This window comes from Puccinia triticina, chromosome 13A, assembly GCF_026914185.1.
Source record: "Puccinia triticina chromosome 13A, complete sequence".
NCBI classification, from domain to species: Eukaryota; Fungi; Basidiomycota; class Pucciniomycetes; order Pucciniales; family Pucciniaceae; genus Puccinia; species Puccinia triticina.
Window position 1 is genome coordinate 4,188,282 of NC_070570.1, and position 19,712 is coordinate 4,207,993.

The 19,712-nt window shown below is 47.1% G+C and overlaps 1 protein-coding gene across 1 annotated transcript in view; it reads right to left on the reverse strand.

Annotated features, from left to right (window-relative positions):
• Positions 1 to 243: 243 nt before the first annotated feature.
• PtA15_13A373 (uncharacterized protein) overlaps positions 244 to 19,712 on the reverse strand; it is a gene marked incomplete at both ends in the record, with an annotated part of 100,273 nt that continues 80,804 nt past the window's right edge. The window contains 4 exons of the mRNA XM_053162564.1: positions 244 to 425; positions 1,149 to 1,286; positions 1,367 to 1,471; positions 1,610 to 1,767. Of these exons, the coding sequence (XP_053026528.1) occupies positions 244 to 425; positions 1,149 to 1,286; positions 1,367 to 1,471; positions 1,610 to 1,767 (583 nt within the window). The remainder of the gene's footprint in view (positions 426 to 1,148; positions 1,287 to 1,366; positions 1,472 to 1,609; positions 1,768 to 19,712) is intronic.

Genomic DNA, 19,712 nt, shown 5'->3' on the forward strand with positions numbered 1-19,712 from the left:
AGAGGCCCTCGCCTATAAATAGAGGCTCCATCCCCCACCTGGAATGAAGCCTCAGCGCACTTTCAGCTATCTTTCCGTTACAAAACCGGGCTGTCATCACACAGGGTCACAAAGGAAATGTAAACAATGTACTAAGTCGCTCAACCAGGAGTAAATAGAAAACCTCGAAAAAGTCATATTGTGACAAAAAGAAATGAAAAGCAAATGAACGAATGATGTTATCGATCTTGAAAAGCTTTCCACCTACTTATTCAATAAGTTGTTTGAACCAGATCCACTACCAGAGTTAATCGCGAGAGGATTAGAACTCAACCTTTGTTCGCCGTAGCCTTCTATCCAATTAGAACCTTTATAACCTGATCTCGCGCGTTTCTTCCCGCCTTGATCATTCGGAACATTTTGACTAGGTTGTCCTGGCTTCATGCCTACTTGAGTGTTCATTTGATTGTTGAAATGTTGTTTCTGATCAAAATTGCTTCTAGCAGTCGCATTGTTATGGAAATTATTGGCTTCTAAATTCAACCTTGCGTTGCCGGTCATCGGGTCGATGTGACAGCTTCCGTAATGTGGCGCGTAGTAGTTCTTGTCCCACTGCAACTCATGAAAATCTCAACTAGTGTTGTAACAACTTTCAACTATATCTTCCCTAATTCTGGAAATATCCGGGATCATTAGAACTCCATTTATGTTGACTCGACTCGAGAATGTAATCTGACGCATTATCATATTGTATCTGAACCCCACCATGAGACAACGAGTATCGGTTATGTCGTCGATGTTCTTCTTGTGTAATAATAACTTGTCTGCAAACTTTTGATTGTTGTAAACGTTTGCTAGCGTCCTATAGAAATCTCTATGGTTGAAGGTCCAATGAGCGTGTGTCATGTGCCATTCAGGGACGAACGGATAACCTTTATAGTTCAATACCGCAGAGGAGTCGTTGTTCTTTGGTCTCTTCTCTACATGATAGGAAATCGCGTTTTGACGCCAGATTTTATTGAAAATCATTAAAGGCAAGGGACCACGCAATTTCTTGATGTTTTCATCCAAGAAAGGTGCATAACCAACGTTATCATGAGAAGTCGACACCTCTGCGTACTCTAAGCCTCCATCGGTCATTGTTGGTTCAACTTGATGTACAGAGTTACTTTGAGTAGCTGGACCACCGTTGAGAACTGCTATAGCTTTCAAAAACGTGTCCGCTAGATCCGCGTTACCACTCAACTGAGCTGCTAGAGCTTGTTCTAATAAAAGGGATTTCGGATTGGTGGTAGTGTTTGCCACATCTACACAAATCATTATTATCAATGGTCAATCACCATTACAAAATTCTAACCTAAATTTTAGAATTATTGTCTATACTCACTCGGAACTACTTTCATGGATTCTACCGCTTCCTCAAAAAGTAGCTCTTCCCCAGCGTCTTTATCAACGGGTGCAATTCCCGGATCGGTTACGTCTTGGGTTTCTACTTGATCGTTCAGAACGAAGTATTGTCAGTTTACTATTACTGGGTTTTTCCTGGAGATGAAACTACACAGGTATATAATCGTTCCCAATTATCTGGAGTTAAAACTCAACAGTTTGATGGTACTTCTCAACCACTTACCGACTATTTCACTGTCTATAGGAGCCGCTAATCCTTGAGCCTCACCTGTATCCTCTACTCTATCTTTGTTAGACCCTTTCGACTTCTTCGCGGCAGCAGCAGATGCTCTAGTTATTGATGATGCAATGTCGACCATTTTGACTCGTTTATGAGAAATTCTTAAAAAGATAAAAGAAAAGATGTTTTTATTTCTGTGTTGGTGTGCTTGAGATAAAAACCAAAGATAGGTGTGTGGAACAGGACTGGAGTGGGAGGTGCTGGAGGGGATCTTGCCTGAGCGAGGTCTGCTCCATATACCTCTCACTTGTTCCAGTCTTCCTGCAGCAGCACAGGCCTGTCACAACGCTTAGGCCTCTGGACTGCTCTCAACCAGTCCGTTTCCTCTAGCGCTCATGGACTTAAGTACTCTCCTGCGTACCTGGTTCGAGTGCTCTCAATTATTTCATCAGAATTCGGTTTAAAAAGAAACTGGTGATTTATCAAGAGAGTAGAAACAGTTTTAGCTCTTACCTAAGAGCAAGGGTAGATAGTTTACTAGACTGTGATGGAAACAGCGAGAGGTTACAAGTGAGAGTAAACGAAGAAAGAGCGGAATGTAAATGAAATGTTTTTGGAGTTTTTAAGTATTTTAAGAGGAACTCTGAAGAGGGAGATTATCGCTAGTGAGTGCACAAGTATTAAAAAGGAAAATAGAATTCGGACAAGTCTTGGTTTTAGAACAAAGAGTGGGGGATAGATTGTGATCGCTGATAGACGCAGACAGAGTTTTTTAGGCGATTAGGGGATTGGCTTGGTGCTGTAGGTACGAAGTCCGCAAGGACAAGCATCCTTTCTCACTGATAAATCAGGGTTCAGGGTTTGATTGCGCCACATCCGGTAAAACAACGGCGTTTTGGGCTGAAACAACGCCTGCTAAAGCTGCGGTAACAAGGGATACGAGTTGCATCACATTAGTTTGGGACTTCAAACTGGTTCTCACAGCTTGGTCTTTCCCAAAGAGGAACACTTACAGCTGAGGAATCGGGTTGCTTCCGAATCCGTAATCTGACAGGCTGCCATGCTTGGAGCGGCAACGTGAGAAGCAGAGGTTGTTGAGGCTTGAAGGGTCAGGCCATTGAGTGCCCTTCAAATCGACGTTCTGCCAACCGGCTTGGTTAGGAAGTCAGAGATGTTGCTTTGCGAGTGGACGTATTGAAGCTTGATGCGCTCTTCCTTGATGAGATTGCAAATGTGATGGAGTCTGAGGTCCATGTGCTTAGTGCGAAACCCATTTTGGCTAACTTGGCTCATGGCAAGATCAATTGCCCCGCGATTGTCAATCAAGATGGTTGGCGTGGATTGTTGGTCGTCCAGGGTGATTTCAGAGATGAGGTTTGTGATCCACATCACTTTCTTGCTGGCGTCCGACAAGCTTTGTATTCGGCTTCTGTTGATGAGAGGGAGACGGTGCTTTGCTTGCACAATTTCCACAAGATGAGGTGCGAGTTGAGCGTGATGAGGTATCCAGTGTGAAATTGTCTTGAATCAGGACAGTTAGCCCAGTCCGCGTCTACAGAGGCTTGAAGCGGTGAGGGCGATGTTTTGCTGAAGAACAGGCCGTTGTTGCGAGTACCTTTTAAGTAACGAAAGACTTGAATCGCTGCCGAGTAGTGTGAGAGTCCGGGGTTTTCCAGGAATTGAGAAGGCTTGCTAACAGCATAGGAGATGTCTGGGCGAGTTAGTATGCTGAGATAGTTGAGCGATCCTATCAAGGCACGGTAATTGATGTTTAATGGCGCAAGTTGGTTGATGTCTTCTTGGGTGGCTTGACTCAGGTGGAATTTGGGATTGATTGGACATGAGGAGGGAGGTAGCTCGGCTACGTTGAACTCAATCAATTTTTGTTTGATGTACTGGGCTTGGTGAAGGATATAACCGGTGTCATGCTTCTTGAGTTTCATCCCGAGAAGAAAGGATGCTTCACCGATGTACTTGATGTGAAACTCCTGCTCCATCCTGGCACGGAAAACCAAGGGATCGCGGCTGATTATGACTAGGTCATCCACGTCATGAGCAGAGGTCCACGTTGGAACACCTTCAGTTTTCCAGAAAACGCAGGGATCAGCAACGGAGATCCGAAAACCTATAGTGGCAAGGAAACCGCTGAGTCTGTTTTACCAGGCAAGCAAGGCCTGTTTGAGTCCGTAGATTGCTTTGTTGAGCTTGAGAAGGATTTGTTGTTCGGATGGAAAACCAGGTGGTGGAGTGAGGTAGACTATCTTGTCCAGATCGCAGGTTAGAAAGGCGGATTTCACATCCAGCTGGTGGATGAGAAGATTGTTGATGGTGGCGAAGGACAGAAGAAAGAGAAGGGAGCAGGGTTTTCCGGTCAGAGCATATTTCAAGTCAAAGTTGAGACCATGGGTCTGGCGAAACCCTTGAGCGCAGATGCGCGCTTTGAATTCAGTAACTTTGTTGTTTGTACCAAGCTTTTTGCGATACGCCCAGGTCGAGGGGATGGGGTTGAGGTTGTCTTGGTAAGGGATCTCAGTCCAGACGTTGTGATCAATCATGTTCTGGATCTCTTTCTTCTCGGCTGCCAACCATTGGGAACTTTCTTGAGAGTGGTTTTTTGGTTCAACGGTGGTAGCGGAGAAGGTTTGCGGTTGCCGTCTCGGATAATGGAGGATGTTGGACTTGTTGATGTTGCTGTGGATTCTGGTAGGGTGTCGTGGTCCGTGAATGATAAGACGCCTTTGAGGCGGCTCGGCTTCCTCATCAATGTTGTCCATGATTTCATCTTCTTCAGAAGAACCCGGATCTCCAGCAATTTTTTCTTCCAAATTGCAGTGTTGGCTGTTGTTGTGACTGGTGACTTCCTCAGATTTGTTGATTTGTTTGCTCGCTTGGCTACACTGTTGTGTTCTGGCGTGTAAGGCGGTGCAACGTTGTGATGAATTCCGGCAGTTTTGAGCTGTTCCGATAATGTCTTGTTGACAAATTCTCCACCTCCATTGGTGATTAGCTTTTTCATCCGATACCCAGTTTGATTTTTGAAGAAAGTTTTGAATTTGATGATCACTTCGCACGCCAAGGATTTCTCTTTGAGCAGAGTAACACTTATGTATCCGGTGTATTGGTCGACCAGCGTTAGAAAATAACACGCCCCAGAGTTGGTTGAAGGGGAGATTGGTCCCACAAGGTCTCCGTGAATCACTTCAAGTGGGGCAGAGGTTTTGTCAAAGCTGCTTTTGAAGGGGAGTTTTGAAGTTTTACCCAGCATGCAGGAATCACAGGTTGCTGATGCGGAGAGAGATGAGTTGTTGGCAGCCACTCTGATCCTGGCAATGCTGGCATGCCCAAGACGGTTGTGCCAGGTCTGGAAAGGCGTGGTGTGGTGGTGGTGAGCATGGTGACGAGCGAAGATACCGGACCAATGGAAACGTTGAATTCAAAGATTCCATTGACCAAGTTACACAAGAAGTATATGTTGTTGTTCATGACTACCTTTTAGTTGCTGGCTACCTTTCGGATCTGCATGCCCTTCTCCATGAGCTGCCCAACCGAGATGAGGTTTAGGGTGAGAGCTGGGACGTAGAGGGCATTTCAAAGGACCACGACCTTGCCTGTGGCTTGAAATATTTGCGCTATTCCTCCTCAAGTTGCAACTAGATCATCTGATCCTTTTCCGATGCTGAGTGGTATGTTGACAATTTTGGTTTCCGTGAAGAAGGAGAGATTGTTGAGAATGTGGTGAGAGGCTCTGGAGTCAAGTACCGCCGCCAGAAGGTGCAGCTTGGTGAGCAGACAGTGAGCCGTGCTGAAGTTTGCAAATGCTGGGGATTCATACAAGTTTGCGATAGAGCCTGATTGGGTAATCGGAGCGGTGGTGTTGTTGCTTGTGACCGGGTGTCAGCCGGGCTACCATTCTAGAATAGAGCCCCGCCTGCAGCTCCGGTAGCGCAGCCAAGAGCACCGTAAACCGGGTGCAGAGCAGACCGCAGCGCGGATCTCTGCGCAGCATAGATTTGTTTTAAATTGTTTGAAATATTACAAATAGCTTCCTAGAGAAGCTAGACACCAACAGGACCGCCGCGCGGTCCAGAATCTCTTCTGTACAATATATCCCAACTAGGTACAAGTAACAAAAACAAGGGAGCATGTATAAAAAGACCCCCTCAGAAGACCCACAGCCACTGGTTGCGCGAAAACTACGTGGGCTTGTTAGCGGCTAAATCACTCAGCCACGCGATACAGAGTACTGTAGTACCTGGTCGCATGGAAACAACAGCCGCCAGTAGGCGGTTAAACAATCAAGCCACGCGACTCAGAGAACTACAGTACCTGGTCGCGTGGTAGCAATCTTCTTCCGAGCTCCGTCGCAGCAACAGTAGCGGAAAGACTCGGACACGAATCGCCGAAGAGCTCCGCATAGGAACCGACTCCTAGTGATCCTCCACTCGAGAGCAGAGGATCTCTAGCGTGTCATTTCGAGTAGAACTCTTTAAACGAGTTCCGAGAAGAAAGAATCTTCCTTGTGACCGGTATCCAAGAGATACGGGTCTTACGAGTAGCAAGACCAGTAAAGAGGCTGTGCCTTCCAACAAAATGTATTGGAAGGCCATCCAGGAGAATAGCGAGCCGACGAGCCTCCCAGAAACAGCATAAAAGCCGGTGTTGGGAGGACTCTGGCTCCCCAGAAATCGTCAACCACTTTAACCGCCCAGCAGCGCACTACTTCGCCGAACATATTCGTTGATCAGTTCGCTCTCAGCTTGTGTTAGATTGTTTTTAGATTTATTGCTCGTCGCTGGACTCCTGCTTCAACAGTAAGTCCAGCTCATTTTCTCTTTATCATCTCGGGTGTAATCCCCATCAACTATATACTTGGGAAATTGTCAAACTACCCCCGCTTGTCGGACCCCAGACAACACAGGATCCACTACCCCTGCTCGTCAGGCCCTGTAAGAACCGCCCCGGAGGGCACCATAACCATTCCGCTGCTCTCGCAGCCCCTCCGTTACATCCCATTAGGGATATAAAAACTTTAACACCATCATCCTACCGCGTCTACCGACGCGCTCACTCGCCGCAGTCACTCGTGTAGCTAGAGGACTTCGTGTCTTGGCATCACCGAGCCTGACACCGGGAGATCTCTGATGGGTCTTAGGTGAGGGTAGAGAGCCCAGCATTTTGACTCCGGATGGGTGGCTTGTGGATTGTGAACCTTCTTGCACCTGGGCGGAGGTCGAGATTGGGAACTGCTTGCAAGAGCGACCGCAGATTTCTCAGCATGGTTTGTCTTGTGAGTGAGCTCTTCATGATTGGCCAGATCTCTGAGTTTTTCAATGAGAGCCTCAGAATCTTTGAGTAAGAAATTGTTGGTGAGAAGAGGATCGGTTAAGCCAGGTTGTTTGACGGATATTTTTGCAATGATGAAACCGCAGACATCCGTGTCCGAGATGACTTTTCCTATAGCCGCGAATTCCGCCAGACAAAGCTCAACATGGTCTAGAAACTGATTGATATCGCCATTAAAGAAGAAGTTGGTCCATTTGTTTGTGGCATGAGTCCGATTGTGTATTGTATTGGATCCATACATCCTTTTTATTTTGGACCATATGGCGAAACTGTTGGAGGCGCGCTGAGGAGTAACGATGCCGTGATAAATTCGGTCGCCTACTTTAGAGCTGATGATAAAAGCTGATTTGCTGAGTTTCTTTGTGACGGCTGCGCTAGGATTAACGCCAGGGTCAACTGTCACGGTTGCAAGAAGATCCTTGTGACCAAGATAAGTGGTCAACCGTTGCGCCCATATTGGATAATTGCTGCCGCCGTTGAGCATCGGGAGGGTAGAGAGTTCTTCCTTGGTGGATGCCATTGTCGTCCTTGCTCTTTTGTTCTTTGAGGAGGTTGCTGGTGATCGAGTTCGAGACTGTAAATCTGTGAGATTTCAATTGACTAAGAGTATCATTTCATCAGAATTCAGTTTACAAAGAAACTGGTGATTTATCAAGAGAGTAGAAACAGTTTTAGCTCTTACCTAAGAGCAAGGGTAGATAGTTTACTAGACTGTGATTGAAACAGCGAGAGGTTACAAGTGAGAGTAAACGAAGAAAGAGCGGAATGTAAATGAAATGTTTTTGGAGTTTTTAAGTATTTTAAGAGGAACTCTGAAGAGGGAGATTATCGCTAGTGAGTGCACAAGTATTAAAAAGGAAAATAGAATTCGGACAAGTCTTGGTTTTAGAACAAAGAGTGGGGGATAGATTGTGATTGCTGATAGACGCAGACAGAGTTTTTTAGGCGATTAGGGGATTGGCTTGGTGCTGTAGGTACGAAGTCCGCAAGGACAAGCATCCTTTCTCACTGATAAATCAGGGTTCAGGGTTTGATTGCGCCACATCCGGTAAAACAACGGCGTTTTGGGCTGAAACAACGCCTGCTAAAGCTGCGGTAACAAGGGATACGAGTTGCATCACATTAGTTTGGGACTTCAAACTGGTTCTCACAGCTTGGTCTTTCCTGAAGAGGAACACTTACAGCTGAGGAATCGGGTTGCTTCCGAATCTGTAATCTGACAACGGCCAACCCGGATTGGGTTGCAATAGCAGCCATGATTCCGGAGGGTGAGAAAGCGTTTGATCATCCAACAATTGTTGCTCGCGTCTTCCGTTTGAAAGTCAAGGCCCTCATTGATGAGCTTGTCAAGATGGAGCACCTTGGTTGGGTGGTTGCTTACGTTTACACCATCAAGTTTCAGAAGCAAGGCCTCCCTCATGCGCATTTGATGGTCACGTTGGACGACAAGGACAAACCGACGTCTCCCAAAAAAATTCATCTGCTTGTCTCAGCAGAGATCCCTGACGAGACCGAGGAACCTCAGTTACACGCTCTTGTGACCTGCTTCATGTTGCATGGACCTTGCAAAGGGAGAACATGCTGGCGGGATGGAAGTTGCAAGCTTGGGTTCCCAAAACCTTTTCACCACAGACAGTCATGGTTGATGGAGCATATCCGGTTTACTTGAGAAAGAATAACGGCCAATTTGTCACCAAGCATACAACCTGTTTCAATAATGGTTATGTAGTTCCTTTTAACCGCGTGTTGACACTGATGTTCCAGTGTCATATTAATGTGGAAATCCCAGTCCACTCAATGGCAATTAAGTATTTGTATAAATATATTACAAAAGGTCACAACCAAAGCTTATATCTTTTGATGGAAATCGAAGACAAGACAAGAGCTTACGTTGATGCTTGGTACATATCTCCACCTGAAGGTTAGTCAAGCCTTCTTGAGGATGAATTGTGGCGAACCTAACACTTCATTCAGCTGCTTGGCGCTTGTTCAAGTTCCCTCTTTCTGATAGGTCGCCGGCTGTTACACGACTAACAATCCACAAAGAGGACGAGCAAGTAGTTTACTTCAACGAGCACGAGGGTGCATAAGGTCAACTCAAGAGCGGGAAAGCGTCCCAAACGACATTAACCGGTTATTTGGCGTTAAATCAAGAGGATGCGGTTGGAGCCGAAGGGAGACGCGCAAGATCATTACTTTATGGAGAAATACCGGTTTTTTTCTGGTGGGACAAAGCTCTTAAAGTTTGGAAACCTCGGAAACCCGAGCTGAATGCGTTGGTCGCATCTACTCCGTCTCGTATCTGGCAGGAGAGAAGTTTTATCTCTGCCTGCTCCTTCTTCATGTTTGAGCTGCAAAGACTTTTGAAGATTTGCAAAGGTTCAATGGCGTCTTATTCAAGGATTATCAAGCCACTTGTAACACTAGAGGCCTCCTGGCAAATGATTCTCTTTATGATTTTGCACTCCAGGAGGCCGGCTTGGTCCAATCAGGATATCAACTTTCACAAATGTTTGCCATCATTTGTGTACATTCCCCACCCTTGGATCCAAAAACGCTCTTCAAAAATCATATTGACACGCTTACCGATGATATGATTAGAATTGATATGACATGGCGGAATAGTGATGCTTTGAGGATGGAGGAGAGGCAAATCATGGGTCTTTTCTGAGTTGGCGCAATGATTGAAAGCTGTTAATTTTGTCACAACTAAGAGTTTTTCATTTCTTATAAGTAAAAGGTTGATCCAACAATCTTGGAGACAGAAAGAAAGAAATGGGAAACAAGGTGTACCTAAGAGCAGATCCGCTTGGTACTGATGTGTGTAGAGTAGAAAGAAGTCTTAAGGGCCGCGATGCAGCTGAGGGAATCCACGAGTTCTGTGGACTGACGAGATTGTAAGCTGCATCAGCTAATGCGCTCCTTGAGACGCACAGAAGAGAAAGACTTCTTCTTAAAGTGGCTCAAGGGTCTTGTGTATCAAGAATCTCCAATGCAAGCTGATAGAGAGGGACTGCAGTTGTCTGTTGCAATGCGCAATGACAACTGTCAGTCTAGGATCATTTCTGACTGAGGCTCAGCAGCGATGGACTCACCTCCTTGATTGGGACTAGAGATCCTATTGCTGAGGCTCGGACCTGATTGGTCTGGTCTGGCGTTGGATATCAATGTGCTGTGGAGACGTATAAGAACTCCAGTCAGCTTCATCTATCCTTGCTATGGCTATCCCAGCAGACGCACTTACCTTGTAGGTGGTTTGTCTTGTTTGGGTCGCTTAGGCGCTTTGTTGATTGCTGACGTGGCTGAAGTTTTGGGAGCGGAGGAATTAGCTTTAGCACATTCCATCTGCCTGAGGGCAGCATGCATATTGCATGCGCCTGGAGGTAGCGCCGGCTCACCTTGATCCCTTGTAGGGTTAGGTTTAGCAGCCTTGCGCTTCCTCTGGTTCGGGGATAAACCCAAATCCTGACATCCTGCCATGCTTCGAGCCGGTAGGCTGGAAGCAGATTGAATTGAGTTTTTTATGCCAATAATCTCCAGTGCTCAACGGATGATGACACGTCCAACCGGCTTAGTGAGAAAGTTGGCCGCATTGGCTTCGGAGCAAATGTAATTCAGCTGAATTAGTTTGCGGACCACGAGTTCTTGAACAAAGTGCAAGCAAATTGAAATGTGCTTGGTTCTGAAACTATTTTGCGAAGTTTTGCTTTTGGCTAAGTCAATTGTGCCCTTGTTGTCCACCAAAAGTTGGATGTTTTGCGCTTCAGGGCGGATTTTTACTTCAGATATTACGTTCAATAGCCATGCAAGTTCTTGGCCTAGGTCGGAGAGCGCCTTGTACTTGGCCTCCTTCGTCAACAAGGAAACGGTTGCCTGCTTGGATGTGGGCCCAGTCAGGGAACAGTAGCAATGGAGCTGTGGTCAGTTTCTCTTTTAACAAGTTGTGTGCTACTATCCTATGAAGAGTCATCTCCTATATGACATCAATCCTTGTAAGCTCAGTTAGAGGTTTTGCTATCTCTACAAACTTCTCAATGTGTTGTCTGTAGTAACCAGAAAAACCAAGAAAGGATTGCATTTCTTTCCTACTACTAGGCACAGGCTTTTGGAGGACAGCAGCTACTTTGTTCTGGTCTATTTCTGTCAGCGGTGGGTTACTCGGGGGAAGATGGGAATCCACTCAATGAAAGTTTACTGGAATAATCCAGTGGCTCCGAGTCGTAGATGGGGTTGAATCTGATCCAAAGAGTTTACGCCCAGCCAGTAATAAGTTTTGAGACAGTCAGGCTTGAGTTTCCAGACAGTGATTTGTTGATATGAGGGGAACTGGCTATTTCAAGTAGTGATTTGTTGATGTGTCTTCAAATAAAGAGGAATGAGTAAAAGATGTTTATTATTTTTGTCTCTTCTGAAAGTCTAGGGAACAATAGAGTTTGAGGAGTACAACTTTTGTATCAGGCTTCTTGAGTTTGACTAGATACAAGCATACATAAGCTATGTCAATGATAAAATCAAAGAGTGTGAAATGTGAAGAAACAAGTGAAATGAGTGTGAAACTAGTAATAATTGCAGACGATATAGCAAAACAGAAAGTTGGCAAGTTAAGGGTAACTTGGTTTTGCTTGCCGGCTGACAATTTCTATGGCAATTCCAGAGACAAGATGGCCTAGAGCTTTGATCTGGTCAAATCCAAAGTTACACTTATTGTGCCAGGCAATGATTACAGGAGTGGTGATCTCAACTACTTCATTATGGCCAACCTTCCTTAGAACATTCAGGTTTACTAGCTCTTCAATATGTTGCTCAAGAGCTTCTCTGCTTTTGGGACTGGCAGGATAAGGAGGTCTCCTGAGCAGAGGAGGGTAGGGTCTCTCAGTTGTCAACTTGAGGTGAACTTCATGGCCTTTGATGGCACCAAGGGGCTGATTGGTGTTAGAGAAGGCAAGGTTGTTATTGTAGAGGACTTCAAACAGATTCTCTTTTTGCTCAATGGTTAGCTTGTCACTGAACTTGGCTTCACAAAGTCCTTCTGCAATAAATTGTTGCAGTTGGGGATTGGACTTCTTAACAGCAGAGATTTCATTTGAAGGACTCATTTTTTCTAGGTGATGGGATTTAAAACTGAATTTCTTCCTCTTATTCTCATTCCCAATGGTGAAGAATCTCTCTTTACTATTTGCAATATCAAAACCATACAGAGACAAGTAATCATTTCCAAGTATAAGATAGTTGATTCTGGCATTTTTCATCACCACAAATTCTGCTAGAATTCTTACTGAACCTTTAGTATGAGGAAAAATAAAAGCCATTTCTATTATGCCCATAGGTTGTAATTGGTCACTACAGCTGTGGAATTTAGCATGGTTGATTGGCATGAGCTTGTTTTCCCATTCTGGTATTATGGAATCTAGCAATCTGTTGCTGATGATTGAGCAAGAAGCTCCACTATCAAGAAGACATGAGTGTTCTCTGGATTCAATGAGGACAGTAGTGAGATTAGCTTTTCCAGTAAGATGAGCTTTTCCTCTATCAGGTTTACATTTCATCAGTCTAGCATCTTCTATATGGAGAGATTGGCAGGATTTGTGCCAGGTCTGAGGTTGATGAGTTTCAGCTTGGATTTCAGCTATGGAGAAGTCCTGGTTTATCTCACATTCTACAGCATGTGCTCCAAAATCAAAGTCAACTAAGGGATCATAATTGGCACCATTTCCATTGTCCATGGCAAGGATCATGTGGTTGTTTTTATGATTCTCTTCTTCTTCATCTAATTCTGATTCAGACTTTTGTGGTTCAACTTGATCTTACCCATTGTCACTCTGGGGATCATCACCAGCATCCATTCCTACATTATTGATCCTGTTCTTCTTCTTAGGGCATTCCCCAGAGAAGTGGCCAGTTTGTTTGCAGAAATGGTGTTGTAGTTAGGGGTGTGCAAACTCCACATTTGGAGTACGGCGGGGTCAAGAGGAGGTCAGGGGGGAGCAATGCAAAGTGAAGGATCTACGTCACAACAGATTAAGACTCGATTGCTCACCAAGTCGCTAGCTCACACGGTCAGGAATCTCGGATTCAAGTCAATGCATGGTCAACACTCGGCGTGACAAACCTGAAATCGCCGGTCCACTACCGCCACCAACACGCGCAAAACGCCCGAAACAAACGAAAGCATACAAGGCTCTACTTGCACTACCTCCCTTACCACCGTCTCCCGTCGAAGAAAAGGGAGACCCCTTAGAACACGACCAACCACCCTCGCCATTAATCTTGGCAGTATTGTACATTTTTTCTAAAGTTATCACCCGGCACATCAACAAATCATCATTGGCTCCAATCTCATTAGATAATCAAATTGTTATACATCCTTTTGGATTACCCGTTGCAGCTGTCATTCCAACACTCGAATATTGACCAATAATCAACATCCCTTGAGAGCAATTAACACCCCAGTCTTCACCGGAAACATCGCCTACTTCCCCCAGTACTATCTCAATCCCAGATTCACCTATTTCATACATGTCACAAGCAAACGCAACCAACGCCTCCCCCAAGAACAAATTCCTCCAGCAACCGAGCATCTATAAACAAGATGTCAAACCTCTGGCCGCCGATGGCAACAACTTCACCAAATGGAAGAGGGGACTCACCCGGGTTATGCTACTCACGCTTGGTCATTCGAGGTTTTTCGACAATCAAGAAAATTACAAGAAGTTATCGGCTCAAGAGAACAACAGTTTACTCTACTTCATCCAGATCACAGTCCACGACAAGCTCTCTTTGCTGGTCAATCGATGCACCTCAGGGACTGATGCTTATGAAGCAGTCCAGGCGAATTTCCAAGGAACCGTTCGTTTTCGGCAGATCGAACTGGTTGATAAGCTTCTGGAACTCCGCATCACCGGCCCAGCAACAGATGCGTCGCAACTCCAGGCCCTTTTTAACAAAACATTCAACATCTTTTCCAATCTCAAGAAGGTGGGAGTGGGTCTACCCTCACTTGTTGAAAGCCTTATCTTACAGGCCATCGCTCCTACCCCAGCGTCTATCTCCCGATCTCAACTCTTTCAGAACATCTCTCTTCAACTCGGCTCCAAGAAAGATGTCACGGCCAGAGACATCCAAACAATCATCACCTCTGCGTACGGCGAGAGCATACGTTTCAATTCCGATCAACAACACAATGTATCAGTCTTCTGTACGTTCCCGAATCAATCAACTCCCAGAAATATGGCGTGGAGTAACTCGCCACAACCAGCTTGGAACAACAATCTTCCTGGCCGATCTGCTCCTCGGAACGGTCCACCAAGTCAACCAAGAACCCAGGCCAACTTTCCCAATCAACAACAACAACAAAATGTGGGACGGGCCGGACATCCCACGGTCAACGACATATCAGCAGCCATCACCAACATCCGAAAGGGCAACAGCAGCCCAAGCAATCCGGCTTTGTTCAACGGCAAACCTTGCTCATACTGCGGGGCATCGGGACATTGGAGGTCTTCTTGTCTGACACTCCGCAGGGATGCCAACCTGCCACCTCCCAACACCCCAATCACTGGTTGCCCCGTCTCCGGTTTCGCTTGCCAAGCCGCAACCCCAAACGGCCCACCCACGTGCCCTGAACCAAATGCGGCAGTTTGTTCAGCTGTGGGCTCGCATGCGACGGTTGCCGCTGGCGCAGGCACGGTTTTGGATTCTGGGGCGACCCACCACGTGAGCGGATCTTTCCCTTCTTTTTTCTCTCTTTCTCCCATCAATCCTCCCATGAGACTCAATTTGGCTTCCTCCAACGGATCAATGCTGGCGACACACAGTGGACACCTCTGGATGAACAATGGGGTTGGTACCCTAACAATTCCGAGGGTCCTGTTCAGCCCGGAAATGACGGGCACTCTTCTTAGCCTTGGCCAACTAATCGACTCCGGCTTTCAACCATCCTTTCTTCCCAACCACGACATCATCCTAATATCTCCGTTTGCTTCGATCACTGCCCGCTATCGCGACCAATCGTGGATTGTTGAACCTGATTCTTTTCATTTCTTCAAACCCTCCGCTTTACAAGTCTCCACTCGCTCATTGGCCAGAATTTCTTCCCCTGCTTTTGATTGGCATTGCGGCCTCGGCCATGTCTCCGACAACATCGTCAAAGATTTCCTACGCTGGTTTTTTCCTTCCTTTGACCTCAAATCATGGCAACCTTTTATTTGTGAGACCTGCAAGCAAAAAAAAAGTGAACAAAGAAGACAATCGCTCCCTGAGGTTAATCCGCGTGACAACCGCCTCGACCTCCTTGTCACGGATGTGATGGGTCCGTTCGATCCTGACTTATCCGGCAATCGTTTTCTCCTCACCGTCCGTGACCACACAACCACTCACTCTTTTGTATTTCCCATGAAAGCCCTCTCAGAAGTACCATCAATTCTCATTGCTCTAATCAAGAAAATCGTGTTGCACTTTGGATCACCCCCAAAGTTTATTTGATGTGATAATGCGAAGGAATATACGGTGTGGTGACCATACTTGTGCACCGCTGGCGCGCAGGGATATCCGGCAGGATTTCAAGATCAGTAACACCTCAAGATCTCATCAAGGCGTATCAGGATCAAGAACTTCCTCCCTCCCACAAGGCGTCAAGATCCTCAAGACTCAGGCACTTCATCCCGGCTCATTCCTCCAACTCTTCCTTTCTCGAAATTCCTTGCTTTCCCCACCCTCTTCTTCTCTTTCTTGGTCCTAACACAGCGCCTGCTGTGAGTTTTGTTTCCTTGTTTGGTTTCTGATTTCTGTTTCTTTCTTGTTTATCATGGTCTGCCCTAAGTGTTTTCTGCCTTTTTTCTTCTTCTCTCTTTCTGTTTTGTTTCATTTTTTTGTTCTTTTCTTTTCCCTATCACTGTGTTTTCTTTCTTTCTGTTTTTGTTTTCTTTTCTTACTGTTTTGCCTGGTTGTTGTTGCGCGTTTGTGCGCGCGGGTGTATGATGACTTGTCTGCAGCATGTCGCAGTCCCCGGAGTCTGAGTTCAGTTTGAACTCAGATGATGGGGCGGCATGGACTTCGTCTGAACCATAAAATTTTTATCTCAGATCATCCATTGACCTCAGAATCCCGAATCCAAAGTTTATTGATCCTATTGTTTGCCGATATACTCGTGGAGCTTGTGAGTTCATCCTCTCAGCCCTGCGCCAATCCTCTTCTAGATCCCTTTATTTTTTTTAGATCACTTTCCTCCGGCTGAACTCGCCGGCTTTTCTTTGTCTCAGATCCTTAACATCAAAACCACCGCCGACGGAAATCAACCTTCCGTTGTCTCTCGTAAAAATCCCCATCCCAAAACGCTATTCCCTCAAATCCCAGAATCCTCAATCTACCCGGACCACCGCGAAGGCAGCGTCAAGGCGCACTCATCCCTTCCAGTAACTGCCGACGGCCCAGCACCGGTCGGAGTTCCACATTTGGTCCCCCGAGCCGGGATTGAACCAGCGACCTCAAGGTTTACAGTCTTGTCTTCTAGGGATTTCGAGACGATCGGCGGTTTTGAGGCGCTCTCTCTTTCGAACTCCCTATCTCTATCAGTTACTTGCTGGTTCCTCTCACGGGATTCTTTTTCTTTGTTTTCTTAATTCTCCAATCATTAGTTCTTCCGATCTCAGACGCTCCGTTGTGGAAAAAGGAACCTATCGTTTTATTCGCGGAGGCTACAGGAGGCAAAAGTAAGTTCCTCCCATAGTGGCACCTCCGAGGGTTTCTACTGTCGTCGTCAAAGCATTACGTCCGCCACATACGTGAGCCGCAAAAATACCTCCGTTCTTAGGCCCTGGACGCGCTTTTCTTTTTGTTTGACATGGCCGACCCAATCCCTGGACCAGCCAATTGGATGATGGTTAAGATCAAGCCACAGAACAAAAATCTGTGTTTTGATGGGACCGATGTCAAGGAGTTTCTCGATTTCTATGAGCTGGCGGCGCAGTTGGACGGCGCATCCAAGTACGACATGGCTTGGCAGTTGGGCTGCTTCGTGCAGGCTGGCGAAATATTCTCAATCGTCAAGACGTTGGAAGGTTTTAAGCCGCCCGAATGGCCCAAGTTGAAGGAGGCGATGATCCCATATTGGGGCGAGGTGGATACGGCTCTTTTCACGGAGAGGGATCTGGATACGCTTGTGGAAACGTGGGTGGCCAAGGGCGGTGTGTCTTCCGTCTCGGAGTATCAGGCCTTTCGGAAGTCTTGGGAGCCGATTCAATCATACCTTGTGTCAAAGAAGCACATCGACTCTGAGGAGGAGCTTCGCAAAAAGTACTATCAGGCGTTTTCGGCCGGTTTTCAGGAGCGCATTCGTGCTCAGCTCATCAAGGATAAGTCTATGGTCGTGACTCTTGACAAGCGCTATCGACTGCCTTCGTTTCAGGCTCTCAAGGCTGCCGTCACTGAGGTGATCGTTACTCAGACGGCCTTAACATTTGAAGATTCGCGCTCCTCGGTTCCGGTCCCAAGCCCTTTCAAGGCGGCTAATGAGACCATGCTCAAGATGGAGGCCGATAGGCGGCCTAAGGAAGCGCCGCTACAACCAACGGCGCCAGCTACAGTGGATGATCTATCGAGGATGCTCCAGTCTTTCGAGCAGCGGTTAAAACAGGAGCTTTCGACGGGCGCTCCGAGGCCCACAACCCCTTCTGGATCGCGTGGCCCTTTAGTTTTCTATTATTGTCATCGCGAGGGCCACGGCACAGCTCGTTGTTTTTAGCTAAAGAAGGATAAGGACGAGAAGTTGGTCGAGCAAAAGGGCACGAACTTCTTCCTTCCCAACGGAGCCTCGATTCCGTTCGACTCTTCCCGTCCGATTCGCCACGTGGTCGCATCTTATCAGCCGAAGACAAACGTAGTGGAGACCGAGTTCCGGACGACTTGTGGCGCCTTGGACCCTTGGTACCCGCCAGCGGTCTCTTCTCAGTCCTTCTCAGGAACCTATCAGTCGGATCCAGCGCGCAAGAAACACGAAGGGCCTAATCCCTATAAGGCACCGGCCGTCCCTCCTTCGGCCGCGAAGAGGCCCGTTTGGAAGCCTCGTTCCCAGAGCCCCGGGTCAGAGCCGGATGAGATGAATGAGGAGTCTGAGCTTTTTGAGCAAAATCCGGCCTCTCTCCCACAAGACCCAGTCGTGGCAGACTCCGCACCCTTGGTACCAGCAGCCAAAGCAGAGGCTGGCAACCCCAGAGTCCGCTTCGAGCGCGGAATCACCAAGGATCACCCGAACGCTGTCGATGGAGTGCTTAAGAAGATTGGAGACCTTCCTGTTCCCACACTGACGGTGGCAGAGCTGTTCGCCATCTCTCCGGCTGTCGCTGACGGGATGAAGAAGTGGGTCTCCCGAAGGCGCGTGGAGGTAGGGGCAGGGGAGCTCAAGGTGTCGTCTGGAACACTGATGGAGGAGTCGCCGCCCCAGGAAGAGGAGAATCGACTCTACTCGTGCCCGTTGGGCTATCTTGCCTGCCTTCTCGGCGAAAATGAGGGCAACGTGGTGTTAGAATTGACACAACTAAGATGTATTTCATCTGATTAGACTAGGAAACAATGAAGATGAAAACATGATAAGAATGGAAACAATTAAAGTACCTAAGAGCAGATTCGCTCGGGTACTTGAGTCTAAAGATAACTGGCTGCTGTGCAGCTGAGGAACCTAAGGTTCTACTGAAGAGATTTTAGCTCAATGAGCCTGATGCAATAGTATCGCCGATGCAAGCTGCGAGAGTACCGGAACTGCAGCTGTCGAATGCTGGTAGCATACACGACCTATCAGTTTGGTATCTCTTGCTCTTAAGGCTCAACAATGATGGACTTACCACCGCTAGCGGGGTTGGTAATCCTATCACAAAGGCTGAAACCGGGTCGGTCTGATTCGGCGTCGGATGAAGGTGAGCTGTAATATTAGAGGATCTCTAATCAGCCACTCTTCTCCTAGCTGTGACGATCCCAATCGGCATGCTTACCTGGTAGGTGGCTTGTCGTATTTGGGTCGCTTGGGCTCTGCGTCGGTTGATGACGTGGCTACAGGAAAAGGAGCAGAGGAATTAGCTTTCGCGTATTCCTTCTGCCTAGGAGCTACATGCATAATGCATGTGCCTGAGGGTCGCGCTGGCTCACCATGATCCGCAGTAGGGTTAGGTTTAGAAGCCTTGCGCTTCCCCTGATTCGGGAACAAGCCCGAATCCTGACATCCCGCCATGCTTCGAGCCGGTAGGCTGGAAGCACTTAGAAACAAGGATTTGATGCCGATGAGATCCAGAGCTCTGCGAATGATAACGCGTCCAACCGGTTTTGTGAGGAAATCAGCAGCGTTGGCTTCGGAGCGAATGTAACTGAGCTGGATGAGTTTTTGAGCCACTAGTTCTTGCACGAAATGAAGTCGGATCGACATGTGCTTGGTTCTGAAACTGTTTTGTGACGTTTCGCTCTTCGCCAAGTCAATTGCGCCTTTGTTGTCCACTAGCACTTGGATTTGATTGACTTCTGGGCGCGTCTTCACCTCAGTAATCAAGTTCGACAGCCACGCAAGTTCTCGGCCGAGGTCGGAGAGTGCTTTGTACTCGGCCTCCGTCGTTGACAAGGAGACAGTGGCCTGCTTGGAAGATTTCCAAGCAAGTAAATGAGTGCCTGACATGATGGCGAATCCTGTTGATGAGCGTCGAGTGTCGGGACAATTCCCCCAGTCTGCGTCAACGTAGGCCTTCAGAGAGTTGTCTGTGTTCTTAATGTACGTGAGACCAAGATT